Below are 18,923 nucleotides of genomic sequence, written 5' to 3' on the forward strand. Positions count from 1 at the left end.
TTAATCACATATGTGGAGAAACATCTCAGATAAGAAAATAGCGAAGCTATGTGACAATCTACTAGAAATGCACAACGATTTTACCATAGAGTGTACTTCTAAGGTTATAAACAACACGCGGTGTTTTGATATTATTATTGATATGAGACTTGAAAAAATATACCTCTGCAGACTGAATGCATTCATTCTGCCTTCTTACGGTGCCGTTGTTTTGTAAATTACACTTCCCTGGCTCTTTAGAACACAAAAACGTCCCTGAAGCTAACAGGTACTAACACACGGGCCACCCACGTTTCACAAAACGGTTCATCAACTCTCACGTTCCGAACCGCCACAAATCGTCAAGTACACATCAAAAATGCTGATATAAATGTTCGATTTTTTCTCCCCATGCACTCCTATTTTGATATTTACCCAAAATACACTATTTTGAAATTGCAAATTTTATTTACGTAATTGTGCAAAACGGTTCTAGTGTTCATAAAAATGAAAATATTGTACTATAATCGTCTTCGTCTGACGTTTTTTGAGCCGGTTTTCTCCCAATGCATTCATGCACATTTCTTCTAAAGCAACCACCAATTGCCAAATGCCTATTCGCCATGTTTACGATACTGACACCAACTGCTTCTGCTTTCCTCGAAAACACGAATGTCGATTATGAACATTTTCCAATAAACTTTCATCATCCCTCATTTTTACTTGCCCATTATGCACTCATAATTATCTCAATATGTTCCGATATAGATGGTAACTACTATACAGAAATATTTATCAGAATATAGTGATAATACCATTTTTCAACTTCAAAGCAGCCAGGATTTTATTAACGTAAGTGCTAATGGTGTGACTGATCAATTGATCTCATTTTGTAAATAGATTGACGTCATTTTCCAGTCGTATTCTATACAGCAATGCATGCACAAAATTATGAACGTCAGTGTTCGACCCCACATATATTTCGTAAACTAAGTTGGCGAACCTACACTGAAAACAAACTTCTGTGGTAAGACATGTGATCGCAGCTGTCAGGAAACAGTTTTGAAAGATTGGGAAAGGATAGGAGTGAGCAGAGTGTGGGTGTCGCGTGTGTTTATGAATATATAGTGGAAGTTTGAACACATTAACAATGATGTCAGAAAGAGATTATGCACCACTGAGTACAGCTTGTGTTAGAGCACTTAATGACAAGTTGTACGACAAAAGAAAAGCAGCGGCTGTAGAAATAGAGAAGTATGTATGGAATAGTTCATCAATAACCACACGACTAAGTCACAACTCACACACGTTATTAAATGCGAAATTGACAGCGGTACCTCAGCACTCTTCTTTAGGCAGTAACGTATTCCACTGTATATTAATTTGTTAGAGAAACTGTGAAAGATACAGACAATCTATTTATTAGATGAATGAAATTATTTACTGAATAAATGAAGAATGGGGTATCAAACTTGCAACACATGTGATGCATTACAACATTGACTATAGAATACAGTAGGGTCTAAATTACGAAACTGTTCTTTCATAGTGGCGTAGTTCTCGATTGAAACGTGGTCGTTGATGGAATGCTGCAAGGCACATTCTTCATTGAATCACGGTTGTGAAATCGTATGCCTTTAATTAAGCTTCACACCACTCCCTCTAACACACAGTGTTAGTCCCCTTGGAGACGCTGAAAGCTACTAAAAAGAAAAGTGTGTTAAGATAGGGTTCACAGTTTATCACGAGAAATTAGATCCCGTACCAGTTTTTGCTAGCTTGTAGTGGGTTTTTTTGTTAGTGCATGTGAACTGGTAATAGACCAGTACGTGGTATCTGAACATACTATAGGCCTATCCTATAAGAAATTTGAGCCTTTTAGTTGAAATGGTCAGTTTTGTGCTTTCACATCCTTAAAGGAGGCCTGCTAGGGAGTAATGAATTACTATTAATTTAGGATTTTCTGAAGTATCACACTGGAATGACACACTGTATCCACAGATTTTTTTTTTTTTTTTTACACTACTCAGAGCAGCCCTCCCCCACCCCCCTCTGCCTCCCCCCAGTTTCACATACACAACCTCCCAGCCTGTATTTCCACTGTCCTATCATCTGCTCAACTGCTATCACTGTTAAGATTTAAACCCATCAAAGGGAGAATGTGACTGAATAACCAAATAACTTGTCTTCCTGCTCATCAGAACTTTTTACAGGTGAATAAAAAACTTTTCACTACAAGAATATCTGAAAAAAAGATTTTGCATGGATGATTTCTACTATGTTCCAAAAAAGAATGAGTTCAAACTTACTGCAAATTACAACACCTAACAGAAGTATGTGCTACTTCTGTAACACAGGGATACATCCATGCTGTTTTGTGAAAAGACAAAGCTATTCTAAAAAATATCTTCCTAAGAAATTTATGAAATTAGGTTTTCATGTTTCGTATCTTTTGTAAGCATTGTAATACTGTTGCTGGTTTTTACACCTATTCCTTCTGCAGATATTAGGTGTGTCAAGTCACAGCTCTAGCCATTATGATTTATCTGCAATGTCGAAGAAAAGGCTTCAATGTGCCACATTAATAATAGTTAGCTGCAACATTCCAATGATCCTCAAAGTAGAATAATAAATCTGGCAGAAAAAAGTTTAGATTTACATATTTTTTTTTTTTTTTAACAAGTTAAAACATTTATCTTTTTCACAACTCCCCATTTTTTTTTAAAATGAAGTCCTTGTTAGATATAAGTAAAATTCAGGATTAAACAGTGGAAAATCCAGGATGGAATAGTGACAATATTATGAAATGGATAGATTGCTACCCTCCATACAGCAAAGATGCTGAGTCACAGATAGGCACAACAAAAAGAGTGTTAGACAAGTAAGCTTTCAGCCAAAAGGCCTCCTTTCTGAAGCATCACACTGGAATGACACACTGTATCTACAGATTTTTTTTTTACACTACTCAGAGCAGCCCTCCCCCACCCCCACCCCCCTCTGCCTCCCCCCAGTTTCACATACACAAGGAAAGAAACGCACACACCCAGCCAGGCTTTGGCAACCAGAGACAGTGACTGTGTGCACGCGTATTTTATTTGCAATCATTTTTTAGTATGTTGTATGTGCATATGATAAATGAGAAGAGGTAAACACAGTTTGATAACAGTAGTCATTGTGACTACACTATCAACTCAGAGTAATTTACTGTATAAAGTGACATAATACACACTGTAACTAAAAATATTTGATAAATGAGGTTTACTTATTAGGACGATCCAGAAATTCTGACACAGAGTAGGGGCAGTGGTCAAGCAAGAATTGTTTCAACTGTACCTTATTGTGTTTAATGTCAGTAGTCTAAGTAAGAAGTGGGGGGTGTGTGTGTGTGTGTGTGTGTGTGTGTGTGTGTGTGTGTGTGTGTGTGTGTGTGTGTGTGTGTGTGTGTGTAGTACTTTTCTTTTTGTTTCCAGAAAAGGGTGATGTTTCTGGCAGAATAGTGACGAGGAAGTGCGAAGATGGGACACTAAATTTGTAGCACCTGTAGCCTACTGGATAATATTAGTATTTGACAGATAGTCTATCTGACATGAAAAAATGGACCATTAATCCAAAAACAAAGTGAAAGAATTTTTTTTATTAGTTATTGGATATTATCAGCTGTGTTCCATTGAATATGTGTACAGTGGTTAGCTCATTATATTCAAACTGAGAGTAAGTTAAGTACTCTGCATTAAACCGAAATTAGAGCTATTGGTTTATAATTCTGCGTATCAGTTCTTTTACGCTTCTTATATGCAGTAATTCTTCACTATGTATGAAAGATAGAAGTAACTATTGTACCCAATGAGTTATTAGTGGAACTTACCACTTCACTTGCAATCCATACCACATGTTTTCACAGGTACAGTACAACAATTGTTGTATAAAGTGAAACACATGCTCTCCAAGAAAAAATCCTGAATCAGAGTAGGATTCTAGTTCTGAATCTATGGATATATTTCACTGTGTTCTCTGAAAACATAGGTGTAATCCAAATAATTATTAACTCTCTCTAAAATATTTTTTATCATACACAACAATTTTGAGTCCACTGTAGCTTATGGCATGGTTTTTTATGACTGGATATTGCACATTTATTAGAATAAGTTCAAGTTACTGGGTAGCAGTTATTTTTTTCTGACAATTTGCTTTCCAAGCTTCATTACCATTTTTGAACTGTCTGATAAATAAAAACAGAATATATATTCTGTGAAACTGCTGACAGTAAACCTAATTGGCTTAAAGGGTCACCTGTGGGAGTCAGGAATATGAGGAGTAATTATGAAGTTCTGATTATTAATTAAAAATAAATCAAACTATGAAAATGAAAGTTGATGATGGTGTTAGTCCTTCTCTACATATTTGCACTTCAATGAAACACATTTTTCCCCGTAATGGATTACTCAGTTGAGATCTTGGTTGGGGGAGTCTGCATTTTGGTTGTTCAAGAACATTTCACATCAAAAATGCTGCTGTCCTGGTTCAGAGGGCTTTATGAATGGGGATGAGCAGTCACACTTGATGACCACTGTCCATTCAAAAAATGTCATGCTATATGTTAAGAATTGATGTGTGACTGATTTTCACTTTTTCCACTATCATCTTGAGTGCTATACACTGATCATCCAGCAATGGGGTGAGTAGATTCTTCTCTTGCAATTCACTGTTCTTCATAGAGATGGCCTTCCAATTTGTTCATTATTCAGACTAGTGTGACTACACTGAGAGCACCTGCACCACTCAGCCATTGTCATACAGTGGTACATTGTTCCACACACTTGCACCAACTCATTGGGGATTGTTGGAGCATTGTTCCCCTTCAAATGCAGCTAACAAAGTACCACATGCTGTTCTCCATTTCAGGGACTGTATCCCCCCCCCCATCACCCCCCCCCCCCCCACCTTATCTACTGGCATGCTACAGTATTGTCATTGGGATTTTAATGTGTACCGGGAATACAGACATGCACCTGTAAACTAACAAAAAATTACCTACAGAATGATAATTGAAATTTTATGACTGCCTTTGTATGTTCTTTTTTATAGTGAATATTGTATAAAATTGTGTATATACCATAAAATGTTCTTTCAGATAATGAAAATATACAAAATAGGTGAAATGACATTTTTGTGTCTGAAATAAGTACTTCCTAAGAAAAAATAGCAGAGCCTCTATTTTCCTTCCACTGCTTGCCAACATATAACTGTAATTATTTATCTTTGACTGTTAATTATTTGAATTATGCTATGTTAATTGTGCTGGTATTCTATATTACAAATGAGGAAAAAATGTGCCTTGTGGTTATTCAAGGAATGTGTATCAGACAAGGCTGCCTATTTATTATCTAGAATTCTGTGTGTTTTACTGACACAGAAATAAATATGAAGGTAGAAATGAAATGATCCCTGATATTGTTCCTTAAGAACGGTACTCAAGTCTCTTCTTTTTATTTCAGAATGGTAAAAGAGTTTGCGTCACTAAATAACACTACACAAATAAAACGACTGTTGAAGGTATTGGGCCAGGATTTTGCAAATTCTCAAAATGCACACACAAGAAAAGGTGGTTTAATAGGTTTGGCTGCAATTGCTGTAGCTCTAGGAAAGGTAAGAAATGTTTTTACTAAAAGAGTTTATAAAAAATAAAAGTACAACATCTCTAAAGTTTTAGTATATCTTACATGACATCTCCCTTAACTTGCAATATTGTTTGTCTCCATTTGAGCCTGTGACTCGCATAAGTAGAGGCACTAGCTGTGGACACAGTGGTCCCATGTTCACATTGATAAGCATAAATTTTGATGAGTTAGAAAGATCTGGAATTGAGTTTATTCAGCTTTGTGAGTAGATTCTTTATTAAGTATGCAACACAACCGACATGCATACCATCTAAGTGGAGTCGAGCTGAAAGGCTTCCACCAGGTTAAGAAAAGTCCCAGTGACAGTGTCAGTTAATATAATTATATGAAACCATGCAAAAAATAGTGTCATCATTATTGATAGACCAGGTTGGGAGCCATAGAACAAGATGTATTAATTGTAAGTATCACAAATGATTATCATACATTTGTGAAATGCAATAAAAGGAGCCTTTAGAATGGTACTGAAACAAGAAATGTTACCACTGGTATTCGCTGCTAGAGAATATGTAACCAGGGTATCAATTCCGTGAACGTGATCTATCAGTCATATGTTTGTAATTACCTTCACTTTTAAATCTTCTCTTTATGCACTTGCATTGCTCCTTGAAGTTGTGGTATGCAGTGCCACTCATACCTATATCGAAATTCTTCACCATCTGCAGGAAAGTGCTATGATAATGAAAAATTATGTTAGCTACCCATTAGCTACAAATTCACATAAACACTTCTGTTCAAAATCCTACTGTATTCAGCAGTTCCCATAACATTTACTACATATCAATTAAACATTGATGTTTAAGCTCTTAATAACCAAACTTGTCCACAGACAGATTGTGTTGTCCTGATATGATCTTTTGTATCCATGGCACCCCCAAGTAGTGACATCAAAGCGTAAATGGCTCCTTCACCCCAGTAAAACACATGCCCTCAGTCATGCCTTGGGGCAGTACTGTGCTTACATTTTTGTTTTATATGTACACATAAATAAAAAGATGTGTGCACAGTATTTAGGCTTTCTGTACAACTATTACCATAAATTAAGGTTTCTACATGACCGTCTTTCATCGGCACAGTAGAAAGGAAGTGGGACATGTCAGTAGCAACATGTACCATCACAGCATGTACTTGTTTGAAAGAAACAATGGCCTCCAATCCAGTAAACATAACACACAGAAATGATTTTTATATTTAGAGTTAGCTTTCAAAAAGTTTGCTGTACTGTGAAAGATATATTTTCAACAGATTTCTGCATATATTTAAGGTGACAAATCACAAGCAATGTACAATGCCACAAAAAAAAAAAAAGTGAAACACCTTCAAGGACAGCGTTCAGTAACACCAGAGTATAATATGTTCATACTGGTGAGTTGTCATGTTAGTGTGTACTGATGGGTTGCCTTGTTAGCGATTCATTTGTCACGGTCATCGGCAATCGGATGGCATTCAGGAGGCTTGTCTGTGCATCCTGTTTTGACTCTGCAGACAATAATTGTTCTGAGTTTAGAGGCGAACAGCATTTGCAACATTCATTATAGGGTACAACCATGCCTCACTGATGACTACATCCAGCCCTTTGAATGTGATCACATTGTGGGCTTCCTGGAAGCTGGATGGACATATCAACAGATTGCTGCACATATTGGGCATAATTTGTTGGTAATGTGTCACTGATTTAAACAATGATCTGTGGAACATTCACACAACTGTAGGCCAGATTCTGGATGTCCGCATAGTACAGATGCACTCAAGATTGAAGCATTATGCGATCAGCAGTGGCCAACAAAACACCATCCAGTGAAATCTGGCACATGTAGCACGTACTGTGTCATCAGGGACCATTGAGAACCATTTGCTAGCCTCAGGATTAAGATCACGTGGACCTTTGGCCAGGCTACCGCTGATGGCAGAACACCACCAAGTATGTCTACTCCGATGTCATGAAAGAATTGGCTGTAGAGAGGTATGGCTCCCTGTTGTCTTTAGTGATAAGAGCAGTTTCTGTTTGTATGCAGGTGGTGGATGTACACCTGCAGAGCTGGTGAGCTGCATACTGTAGAGTTCATTTACCCACGACACACAGGTCCAGTCCCAGGTGATGTGTGATGTGGTAGCCCATCAGTTACAACTCGCTGTCACATTTGTTGTCCCCCCCCCCCCCCCCCCCCAGGGGGTCCACAACTCTTTTGTGGATACGGGCGTAGCGAGCACGCGACCCCGAGCTAATGTGGCCCTCCTTCCTTTCCGGGCTGCATACCTTCCTTTTCCGCATCCTTCCCCATCCCCCATCTTTGCCCCCCCCTCCCCTCACCTCTGGCTCTTTCCCTCCCTTTCTCCCCATCTGGGAGTATGGTTTGTGCCTACGTCCGGAGATGGACGCTCGTAAATGTAACGCATTCTGCGCCTTCTCTGCTTGTATGTCTTCATCCTTCCTTTGTCCTTCTCTTTTCCTTACCTCTTCTCTTTACCCTTTTCTCCGCTGCGGCGTTTGAGACCCCTCTTCTTTCCTTTCCATTTCTCTTTCTTCCTCCCTGTGTGTGTCTGAAGGCCGACCCACGCATTTTCATGCGTAGCCAGTGATGGGGTAATGCGTAATTCCCCGCCCTGGGTAGACAGGTAGGACACGTACATACCCCCTGGTAACGGCCAGGCCCAGGGAGGGGTGATTACCCGAGCTGATACCTTCCGAAAGTGCCGATTGGTCCCTCTGTCCGTTTGTCGGGAGGTGTGACCTGAGGTGTGAACAATCACCTAAGGCGGGAGTGCCCTTAGAGAGGGCCCCCACTAGGGAGGAGCGCACAAACGGAGACACCGGTAATCATGGGGGATTCTTCCGCAATGGTTTCCTCACCTTCCACTATGTCTGCTCACAAGCGTAAGTTCACTGAGTCTCAGCCACAGACAGTTCTTCCATCGTTGCCACAGTTCCTTGTTGTTTCTCGGTCTGACGAAGGCCACGACTTCTCCACGGTCAACCCTTTCATTATTCAGAAAGGTGTAGACGCAATTGCAGGTCCTGTAAAGTCTTGTTCCAGATTACGGAATGGCACCTTGTTGTTAGAAACAGTCAGTACCCTCCAGGCACAAAAATTGCTGCGTACTTCACTGCTCCACGCCTTCCCTGTCCGGGTTGAAGCGCACTGCACTTTAAATTCCTCGCGTGAAATCATTTATACACGCTCTCTTGATGGATTGTCTGACGAAGAAATTCAGCACTACCTGTCTGACCAGGGCGTAACGTCTGTTCATAGAGTTATGAAAAGGGTTGACACGAACATCATTCCAACTCGCACTGTCTTCTTGACATTTGACAAAGTTCAACTCCTATCGAAAATCAAAGCAGGCTATGGGATAATTTCCGTTCGCCCTTACGTCCCAAACCCTACGCGTTGCTATGGGTGTCAGCGGTTCAAGCACACCAGGCAGTCCTGTTCCAATCCGGCCAAATGTGTTACGTGTGGCAAGGATGCCCATGAGGGTGCTAGTCCACCTCCATCCCCTCACTGCATCAACTGTATGGGTGACCACGCTGCTTCCTCTCGAGATTTCCCCCTTTTTAAAGACGAAAAGATCATCCAGGAAATCAGAGTGAAGGAAAAGGTGTCGATCTTTGCTGCTCAAAAATTATTCGCCAGTCGACTGCCCACCGTGCGTCAGACAGGAAAATACAGCACTATCCCTCCTTCTCCTCGGCCAACAAAGGAGGCGGCCATGCAGACTTGCGACCTCACCTTTAGTACCACAGTTGTCAGATCGGCCAGCGCAACCTCACCACTTTCGCCTGCCCACTCTATGGCTCACCCTTCATCGGGTTCTGCCAAATCTCGAGCCCAAAAGTCAGACACCAAGACTTCGAAAAAAGAGCATACTCGTGAAGATTTTTTACGTACCCCAACTTCACAACCATCGGTTCCTCCTTCATCTAAACATCATATTTCCAAGAAGGCTAATAAGAAACCCAGTTCATCTCCTTCTCCGCCAAGGCGTGTCCCATCTACAGCACCACCTGGCGGAAATCGCCCTCGGCAGTCTTCTGTGTCGCCGAGGCACACTGCTGGCGGCCGATCAACCGGCTGATTGCTGGTGCCAGGAGCTGCTCCTGAACAACCTATGGATCTGGATCTTCTGCCTTCGGCTGAATGCCATTCCATGCTGTCGGTCGCAAGCTCTGAGCAGTCGTTGAGTTGACGGCAACCTTGGTCACATTCCTCAATTTTCTGTTCACCCTATGTCCATTATCCACTTCAATATCTGCGGCATTCGAGCCAATCGGGATGAATTGTCGATCCTCTTATGATCCTACTCGCCGGTCATCTTCTGTCTTCAGGAAACAAAGCTGCATCCCCATGACCACTTTGTTCTCCCCCATTTTCAGTCCGTCTGATTTTATCTCCCCTCTGTTGAAGGCACTCCAGCCCATGGAGGACTCGTGATTCTTCTCCATGATACTCTCCATTATCACCCAATCCACTTAAACACTTCCTTCCAAGCTGTCGCTGTCCGTCTTTCCCTTTCTGGATATACCTTTTCTCTTTGTACTGTATACATTCCATCGTCCACACCAATGGCACGAACTGATCTCCTTCATCTTCTTGGTCAGCTTCCACCCCCCTATTTGCTGGTTGGGGACTTCAATGCCCACCACCGGCTTTGGGGATCTCCACATCCTTGTCCGCGTGGCTCACTGTTGTTAGACGTCTTCCACCAAGCGGATCTAGTTTGCCTCAACACTGGGGTCCCTACATTTTTGTCTGCCTCCACGACAATTTTCTCTCATTTGGACCTTTCGGTCGGTACTGTTCCGCTAGCTCGGCGCTTCGAATGGTTCGCCCTTGATGACACACACTCGAGTGACCACTTTCCATGTGTCCTTAGACTGCAGCCTCAACTGCCATATATGCGCCCGCGACGCTGGAAGTTTGCCCAAGCCGATTGGACACTTTTTTCGTCTCTAGTGACATTCGATGACTGTCACTTTCCTAGCGTCAACGATGAGGTCACACATCTTACCGACGTTATTCTTACAGCTGTGGAACGTTCAATACCACGCACCTCCGAATTGCCCCGGCGCCCCCCCCCAGTTCCTTGGTGGAACGAGGCATGCCGTGATGCAATACGTGAGCGGCGACGTGCTCTTCGCGTTTTCCGCCACCATCCTACTTTGGCCAGCTGTATCCGCTATAAGCAGTTCCGTGCGCGATGCCGTCGCGTCATCCGCGATACCCCCTGCGGGTTCGGGGGTAAGAATAGGCCCGCGGTATTCCTGCCTGTCGTAAGAGGCGACTAAAAGGAGTCTCAAACATTTCGGCCTTATGTGATCGTCCCCTGTCGGGTTTGACCTCCATATCTCCAAATTTTTCCGAAGAGCGAGCCGATTGGGGAAGGGCGCCTTACTTGGTGCATTGTGTCCGTGTTCGGTTGAGAACTTTCACCATCTTATTCGTCGTTGCATTGCAGTCTTGCCCGCTCTCCATCGCTTGGGCATGGATGCGCTCCTGCGTGCACTTTCTGCCAAGCACTGTGCAGGGCCATTTTCTGCACTGACGACGCCCATGGACCACATGTCACCTAACATCCAGCACGGTAGCCAGTCCGTTGTGGTGGGGCCGCCATGTACCCTCTTGGTTGTAGCCCCTTGACAATACAGGGATCGCTCTACTGATGCCTGCGCCGTTCACTCCCCACGTATGCCAAGGAGTCGATGCCCATCTCCCTGGGGCATCAGGACTCCCGGCAATGGCCATCCTGCCAGGTGGCTATTGCTGTGGCTGGGTGGCGCCCGTGGGGAGGGCCCTTGGTCGGAGTAGGTGGCATCAGGGCGGATGACCCGCAATGAAGCGTGGTACATCATCTATCGCTGGTGGGCCTCCACCAGCAGTCTCTAAGCGATCGAGGTCTAACCTCAACGGGAAGAAATTGGATCAGAGATCGTTTCCCTCCTTAGCTACTCCATGGGAGGAACGTCTTGCTAAAGAAGGCAGTGGAGAATATTCCCCCCGGTACCTCGTGTGCACGCGGGTTGATGGAGAATCGTTCATGTCGACCAAGCCCCAGTTTTTTGTGGAGCATTTAGAGGACAAGTTCGGGGAGGTGGAGGGCTTGTCCAAGATGCGCTCTGGTTCTGTGCTCATCAAAACGGCATCGTCTGCCAAGTCACGGAGATTGCTCAATTGTGACAAGTTGGGGGATGTTTCCGTTGGCATCACGCCGCATAAGAGTCTGAACATGGTCCAGGGTATTATATTTCACCGGGATCTTCTTCTGCAGTCCGACAATGAATTATGCGCCAATCTCGAACGACAAGGTGTTCACTTCGTCCGGCGCGTCCATCGGGGTCCGAGGGATAATCAGGTCACCGCCGGTGCCTTCATCTTGGCCTTTGAGGGTGATGTCTTACCCGAAAAGGTTAAGGTGATGGTTTACCGTTGTGATGTGAAACCATATATCCCTCCTCCGATGCGGTGTTTTAAATGCTGGAAGTTCGGGCACATGTCATCTCGCTGTACTTCCAGCATCACGTGTCGGGATTGCGGACGTCCTTCGCATCCTGATACTCCATGTGCTCCGCCTCCCATCTGTGTTAACTGTGGAGAGCACCATTCCCCCTGCTCACCGGACTGTCGGATCTTCCAGAAGGAAAGGAAGATAATGGAATGTAAGACCCTGGACCGCCTGACCTACACCGAGGCAAGGCGGAAATATGAGTGGCTACATCCAGTGCCCATGACGACTACCTATGCCGCTGCTGCAACACCAGTTCGCTCTCAGCTCTGCCAGAATTCACCGGCCCCCTTGGTTGCGGGGGGCACTTCACTCCCTGTTGCTCCTGCTCCATCTACTTCAGGAGCAACACCACCCCAACCACCGGGGACATCTGTTCCCCCTTCACAGCCGGAGAAGCGTGTGCCTTCTTCGGCTCCTCTCGCCCGGAAGGGGTCCCTTGGGGCCCTCCCATCGCAGGCTTTGCCCAGTGCCAAAGCGGACACACGCAAGTTTGTAAAACAACCACCGGTCGCTGGTCGTAGGGCGTCACGGTCGTCTTCAGTCCCTGAGACTGACCCAGTGAGGCCCTCCCAGCCAGACCCACCTAAGGCGCAGCGCGCAAAGCAGTCGAAGCAAAAAGCTCCCAAGCATCCTGAAATTGCGGTGGCACCTGTCCCACCGCAACCTTCTCCCTCTGCGTCCGAAGATGAGGTGGAGATTCTGGCGTCCGCTGAGGACATGGATCTCGCCAGTCCCTCGGATGCAATAGCTAGCTGTTGTCCAGGTGGTGACTCAGTAGCAGCAGGGGCCCTGGAGGCGTAATCTGCCTCCCCAGTCCCTTCACGCCTTTCCCATCCATGGCTAATAACATCCTCCAGTGGAACTGCAGTGGTTTCTTCCACCATCTAGCTGAGCTCCGCCACCTTATCAGCCGTCATCCTTTCCTTTGCATTGCTCTGCAGGAAACTTGGTTTCCAGCAATGCGAACCCCCGCCCTCCGTGGCTATCGGGGTTATTTTAAGAACCGGGCAGCTTATGCAAGGGTGTCTGGTGGCGTCTGCATATATGTCCTGAACTCTCTTCACAGCGAGTTTGTACCTCTACAAACAGCTTTAGAGGCTGTAGCTGTTCGGGTGTGGACGCCCCAGGCCATTACCGTCTGCAGTATTTACCTTCCACCTAATGGTGCTGTCACGCAGCATGTCCTGGCTGCTCTGATAGCCCAACTGCCGCCACCTTTTTTGCTGCTGGGCGATTTCAATGCCCACAACCCTCTATGGGGTGGGATTGTTTCCGATGACCGCGGTCGGGCCGTGGAGCATGTGTTGGCTCAGCTCGACCTTAGCCTCTTGAACACCGGTGCTCCCACGCATTTCAGTGTGGCCCATGGCTCGTTCTCGGCCATCGATCTCTCTATTTGCAGCCCTGGACTTGTCCCATCCCTCCACTGGAGAGTGCATCCTGACCTGTGTGGTAGTGACCATTTTCCCATCTATTTGTCACTGCCCCAGTGTCACTCTTCTGGGCGCCTTCCCCGATGGGCCCTCCACAGGGCTGACTGGCCAGCTTTTACTTCCGCTGCATCCATTGAGTCTCCCCCACAGGGTGACATTGACGAGGTGGTCCGTGCTTTAACCACGTCCATCATTTCCGCGGCCGAGGCTTCCATCCCCCATTCTTCTGGCCTCCCTCGGAGGAAGGCTGTCCCCTGGTGGTCGCCAGAGATTGCTGGGGCTATTCACGACCGTAGGCGGGCTCTCCAGCGTCATAGGCGGCACCCGTCTCTGGAGACCCTCATCGCCTTTAAGAGGCTCCGTGCCTTCACCCGTCGTCTTATTGCACGGCGTAAGCAGGAGTGCTGGGAGAGGTATGTCTCATCCTTGGGCTCCCATGTCTCCCTCTCACTCGTGTGGTCCCGGATCCGGCAGATTTATGGATACCAGACCCCTATGGGTGTCCCTGGGCTCTCCTTGGACGGCGCTGTCTGCACGGACGCTGCCGCCATTGCTGAACGGCTTGCCGCGCACTTTGCTCAGAGCTCTGCGACTGCCTCCTATCCCCCCGCCTTTCGCTATCTAAAGGAGCGAGCCGAGCGGACGCCGTTCTCATTCCACACGCGTCGTTCTGAAACATACAATGCTCCTTTCAGCGAGAGGGAATTCCTCGCTGCCCTCGCCGATTGCCCTGATACAGCACCAGGCCCAGACTGCATCCACGCGCAGATGCTGAAGCATCTCTCCAGGGACTGCCAGAGACACATTCTCGCGATATTTAATCACATTTGGAGCGAAGGCGTGTTCCCGTCGCAATGGCGAGAGGGTGTTATTGTCCCCATCTTCAAGCCCGGTGCGGACCCACTGGCGGTGGACAGCTATCGTCCCATTACCCTCACCAACGTTTTGTGCAAATTGCTCGAACGTATGGTGGGGCGGCGTTTGTGTTGGGTCCTTGAGTCGCGCGGTCTCCTCGCTCCATCCCAGGGTGGCTTCTGTCGGGGCCGGTCTGCAGTGGACAATTTGGTGCGGCTGGAATCTGCTGTCCGTACGGCTTTTGCCCGACGTCAGCATCTCGTTGCTGTATTTTCGATCTGCGGAAGGCGTATGACACCACATGGAGGCATCACATCCTCGCCACGTTGTATGGGTGGGGTCTTCGTGGTCTGCTCCCGGCTTTTCTTCAAACCTTTCTATTGCACCGCTCTTTCCGGGTGCAAGTCGGTGCCGCCTCTAGTTCTTCTTATACACAGGAAAATGGGGTCCCACAGGGCTCGGTGTTGAGTGTGTCCTTATTTCTAGTGGCCATTAATGGTCTGGCTGCAGCCGTGGGGTCGTCGGTGTCTCCTTCTTTGTATGCCGACGACTTCTGCATCTCATTTAGCTCCACGACTACGGGAGTCGCCGAACGCAGGCTGCAGGTAGCCGTTCGGAAGGCAGCATCATGGGCTCTGACTCACTGTTTTCAGTTCTCTGCAGCCAAGACTCGAGTTATGCACTTCTGCAGGCGTCGGACGGTCCACCCTCATCCTGAACTTTACCTCGACGGCCACCTGCTTGAAGTGGAGGACACTTGCCGCTTCTTGGGACTCGTGTTTGATGCCCGGCTCACATGGGTTCCTCATATTACTCAGCTGAAGCAAAAATGCTGGCGGCACCTCAACGCCCTCCGCTGCCTTAGCCACACGTCTTGGGGTGCGGATCGCTGCACGCTGCTGCGATTGTACAGAGCCCTTGTGCAGTCTCGGCTTGATTATGGGAGCCTGGCCTATGGGTCTGCATCACCCTCAGTGTTGAAGTTGTTAGACCCCATACTCCACTGTGGGGTCCGGCTTGCAACTGGCGCTTTTCGTACGAGCCCCGTGGATAGTCTACTGGTGGAGGCCGGGGTTCCCCCGCTGCGGATTCGCCGCCATCGACTGCTCGCCGACTATGCTGTCCACATACATTGCTCGCCAGGCCATCCCAATCGTTGCCTGCTTTTCCCTGCCATGGTCCTCCATCTGCCCGAACGGCGACCTAGGTCTGGGCTTTCCGTCGCTGTCCGTGTTCCGTCCCTGCTGTCGGAATTGGGTTCATTCCCTCTTCCGCCTCCCTTCCGGGTCCATGCACCTAAGCCTCCCTGGTGTTTGTCCCGGCCGTCCGGCCGTCTGGACTTGGCACAGGGACCCAAGGACTCGGTTCCGCCTGTGGCCCTCCGTCGCCGTTTTCTTGCTCTCCTCGCCTCATTTTCGGACTGTGAGACTGTCTACACTGATGGTTCCCTGGTTGATGGTCGCACTGCCTACTTTTTTGCTCATGCTGCCCATGTTGAGCAGCGCTCCTTGCCGGCTGGCTGCAATATTTTTACTGCAGAGCTGGTGGCCATATTGCGCGCTCTTGAGCATATGCATTTCTGCTCAGGTAGGTCCGTCGTGATCTGCAGTGACTCCCTGAGCAGCCTTCAGGCCATCGACCGCTGCTATCCCTCCTCTCATCTGGTGTCCTCCATTCAGGAGTCTGTTTCCGCCATTGCCCGTTCTGGTCGTTCGGTGGTCCTGGTTTAGACGCCCGGTCATGTTGGCATCCCAGGGAACGCACGTGTAGACAGGCTGGCCAAAGGGGCGATCGACGCCCCGGCTTTGGAGATCGGCCTTACGGGTCGCGACCAGCAGCTGGTGTTGCGCCGTAAGCTGATTGGGATGTGGGTCGCTGAGTGGCGTGGGATGACAGCCCCGAATAAACTGCGGGCTGTCAAGGGGACGACCGATGTGTGGCGTTCCTCCCTGCGGGCTTCTCGCAGGGACTCGGTAGTCCTGTGTCGGCTGCGCATCGGCCATACATACCTGACGCACGGCCATCTGTTGCGTCAGGGGGATCCCCCCTTGTGTCGGTGTGGGTCCCGGCTGACGGTCGGCCACATTTTGCTGGAGTGTCCTCGACTGCGCACACTCCGGCAATCTCTTAATATCCCGGGCACTTTGGCTTTGGTTTTATCCGACGATGCCTCCATGGCTGACAATGTTTTACATTTTATCCGTAGTAGTCCTTTTTATGGTTCGATTTAGGGAAGTCCTGCGCCTTTCCCTTTCTGTGTCTTTTGTCCTTGTGTCTGTTGCTGTTCTGGTGTGCCGTCAGATGGTTGACTCTTTCCCTTTTTTGTTCTCGTGGTCAGTCAACCAGTCTCCGGCCATCCTCCTTTCGTCTGTTTCTTTCTGTCTGGTGTTCCTCTGTCCTGTTCTTGTCTGTAGTGTTTGTTGCTGCATTTGTGTTCTTTTAGCGCCTGGGGGGACGTCTCCTCCCCCTTTGGTTTTTACCTGCTCCGTAGATTTTCGGCTCGCCTGATTTTGGAATGGGGGACTGATGACCTTCGCTGTTTAGTCCCCCTTAAACATCCCAACAACCACCATCATCCGCGATAGCAAGAAGGCAAGCTGGAAGTTCTTTACTAGCTCATTTAACAACTTCACTCCCTCCTCGGAAGTTTGGAGTCGAATTCGACGGTTATCTGGCGCACCTAGTTTCTCCCCGATCTCTGGGCTCACTGTCGCGCGTGATACATTAGTGGACCCAGTCGCAACTTCTAACTCATTGGGTAAACACTTTGCTGAGATTTCGAGCTCTTCAAATTACCCGCTAGCGTTTCTCCCAAAGAAATGTGCAGCGGAAGTGTAACCTCTTGCTTTCTTCTCTCAAAATCGCGAAAGCTATAATACTGTTTTCTCCATGGGGGAACTCCAACATGCACTCTATTCTTCTCGCTCCTCCACCCCAGGACCGGATGGTATCCACATCCAAATGTTGCTGCATTTATCAACCCATAGTCTGCGTTACCTCCTTCGCATTTATAATCGAATTTGGACGGACAGTACTTTTCCCAGACGATGGCGAGAAGCTATCGTCGTTCCTGTTCCGAAACCTGGAAAGGACAAACATCTCCCCTCTAGCTATCGTCCCATTTCTCTCACGAGTTGTGTATGTAAGGTTTTGGAGCGTATGGTGAATTGCCATTTAGCTTGGTGGCTGGAGTGCCGCAGTCTTTTAACACCTGCCCAATGCGGTTTCCGAAAGCATCGTTCTGCAGTTGACCATCTTGTTGCTCTCTCCACTTATATCATGAACAATTTTCTTTGGAAACGCCAAACAGTAGCAATATTTTTTGATCTGGAGAGAGCATACGATACCTGTTGGAGGACAGGCATCCTCCACACACTGTTCTCTTGGGGCTTTCGAGGTCGGTTGCCCCTTTTTCTTCGTGAATTTATGGCAGAGCGCACATTTAGAGTGCGGGAGAACACTACTCTCTCCCGTACTTTCTCCCAAGAAAGCGGGGTACCCCAGGGCTCCGTGCTAAGTGTTGTACTGTTTGCCATTGCCATAAATCCAATTATGGATTGTCTCCTTCCTGATGTCTCGGGCTCCCTCTTTGTGGATGATTTTGCGATCTACTACAGCTCTCAACGGACCAGCCTTCTTGAACGATGTCTTCAAGGATGTCTCGATCGCCTCTACTCTTGGAGCATCGAAACCGGTTTCCGTTTTTCTCCCACTAAGACCGTTTGTGTTAATTTTTGGCGACGTCAGGAGTTTCTTCCACCCTCCTTACATCTAGGGCCAGTCAACCTTCCGTTTTCGGACATCGCTAAATTCTTGGGTCTTATGTTTGACAGAAAACTGTGCTGGTCCTGCCATGTTTCCTATCTTTCAGCTCGCTGTATGCGATCCCTCAACACCCTCCGTGTCCTGAATGGTACCTCCTGGGGAGCGGACCGAGTGGTCCTTCTCCACCTCTATCGCACCTTACTGTGCTCGAAATTGGACTATGGAAGCATCGTTTACTCCTCTGCTCGGCCGTCTATTCTTCGTCGTCTCAACTCTATCCACCACCGTGGATTACGTTTAGTGTCTGGAGCTTTTTACACCAGCCCTGTGGAAAGCCTTTATGCTGAGACTGCTCAACCTCCGCTGTCCAATCGGCGAGCAGTCCTTCTGAGTCGTTATGCTAGCCATCTGTCTTCCATGCCTGCTAATCCAGCCCATGAGATTTTTTCGATGCCTCCTTTGATGTAGGGTATGCAGGCTGCCCCTCCTCCCTACTACCACCAGGAGTCCGCTTCTGTGAACTGCTCCATTCTCTTTCCTTTCGCTTTCCTAAAACCTTCTTGACAACTTGGGGTACAGCACCACGTTGGCTCCGTCCCCGGAGCTGCCTGCTCCGTGACCTTTGTCAATTTCCCAAGGATGGTACCCCTTCACTTGTTTATCGTCGGCCATTTGCTACTCTATGTGCACAAATGAAGGAAGCCACATT

General features: G+C 47.2%; 2 protein-coding genes across 2 annotated transcripts in view; one reads left to right on the forward strand and one right to left on the reverse strand.

Annotated features, from left to right (window-relative positions):
- Positions 1–639, reverse strand: part of LOC126484671 (uncharacterized) — a 148,622-nt gene extending 147,983 nt beyond the window's left edge. The window contains exon 1 of the mRNA XM_050108264.1: positions 164–639. The gene's annotated coding sequence lies outside the window, so the exon portion shown is untranslated. The remainder of the gene's footprint in view (positions 1–163) is intronic.
- Positions 640–1,005: 366 nt separating this feature from the next.
- Positions 1,006–18,923, forward strand: part of LOC126483641 (protein VAC14 homolog) — a 120,186-nt gene continuing 102,268 nt past the window's right edge. Inside the window, exons 1-2 of the mRNA XM_050106698.1 lie at positions 1,006–1,233; positions 5,475–5,625. Coding sequence (XP_049962655.1) covers positions 1,130–1,233; positions 5,475–5,625 — 255 coding nt within the window. The 5' untranslated portion in view covers positions 1,006–1,129. The remainder of the gene's footprint in view (positions 1,234–5,474; positions 5,626–18,923) is intronic.

Source organism: Schistocerca serialis, chromosome 6, assembly GCF_023864345.2.
Source record: "Schistocerca serialis cubense isolate TAMUIC-IGC-003099 chromosome 6, iqSchSeri2.2, whole genome shotgun sequence".
NCBI lineage: Eukaryota > Metazoa > Arthropoda > Insecta > Orthoptera > Acrididae > Schistocerca > Schistocerca serialis.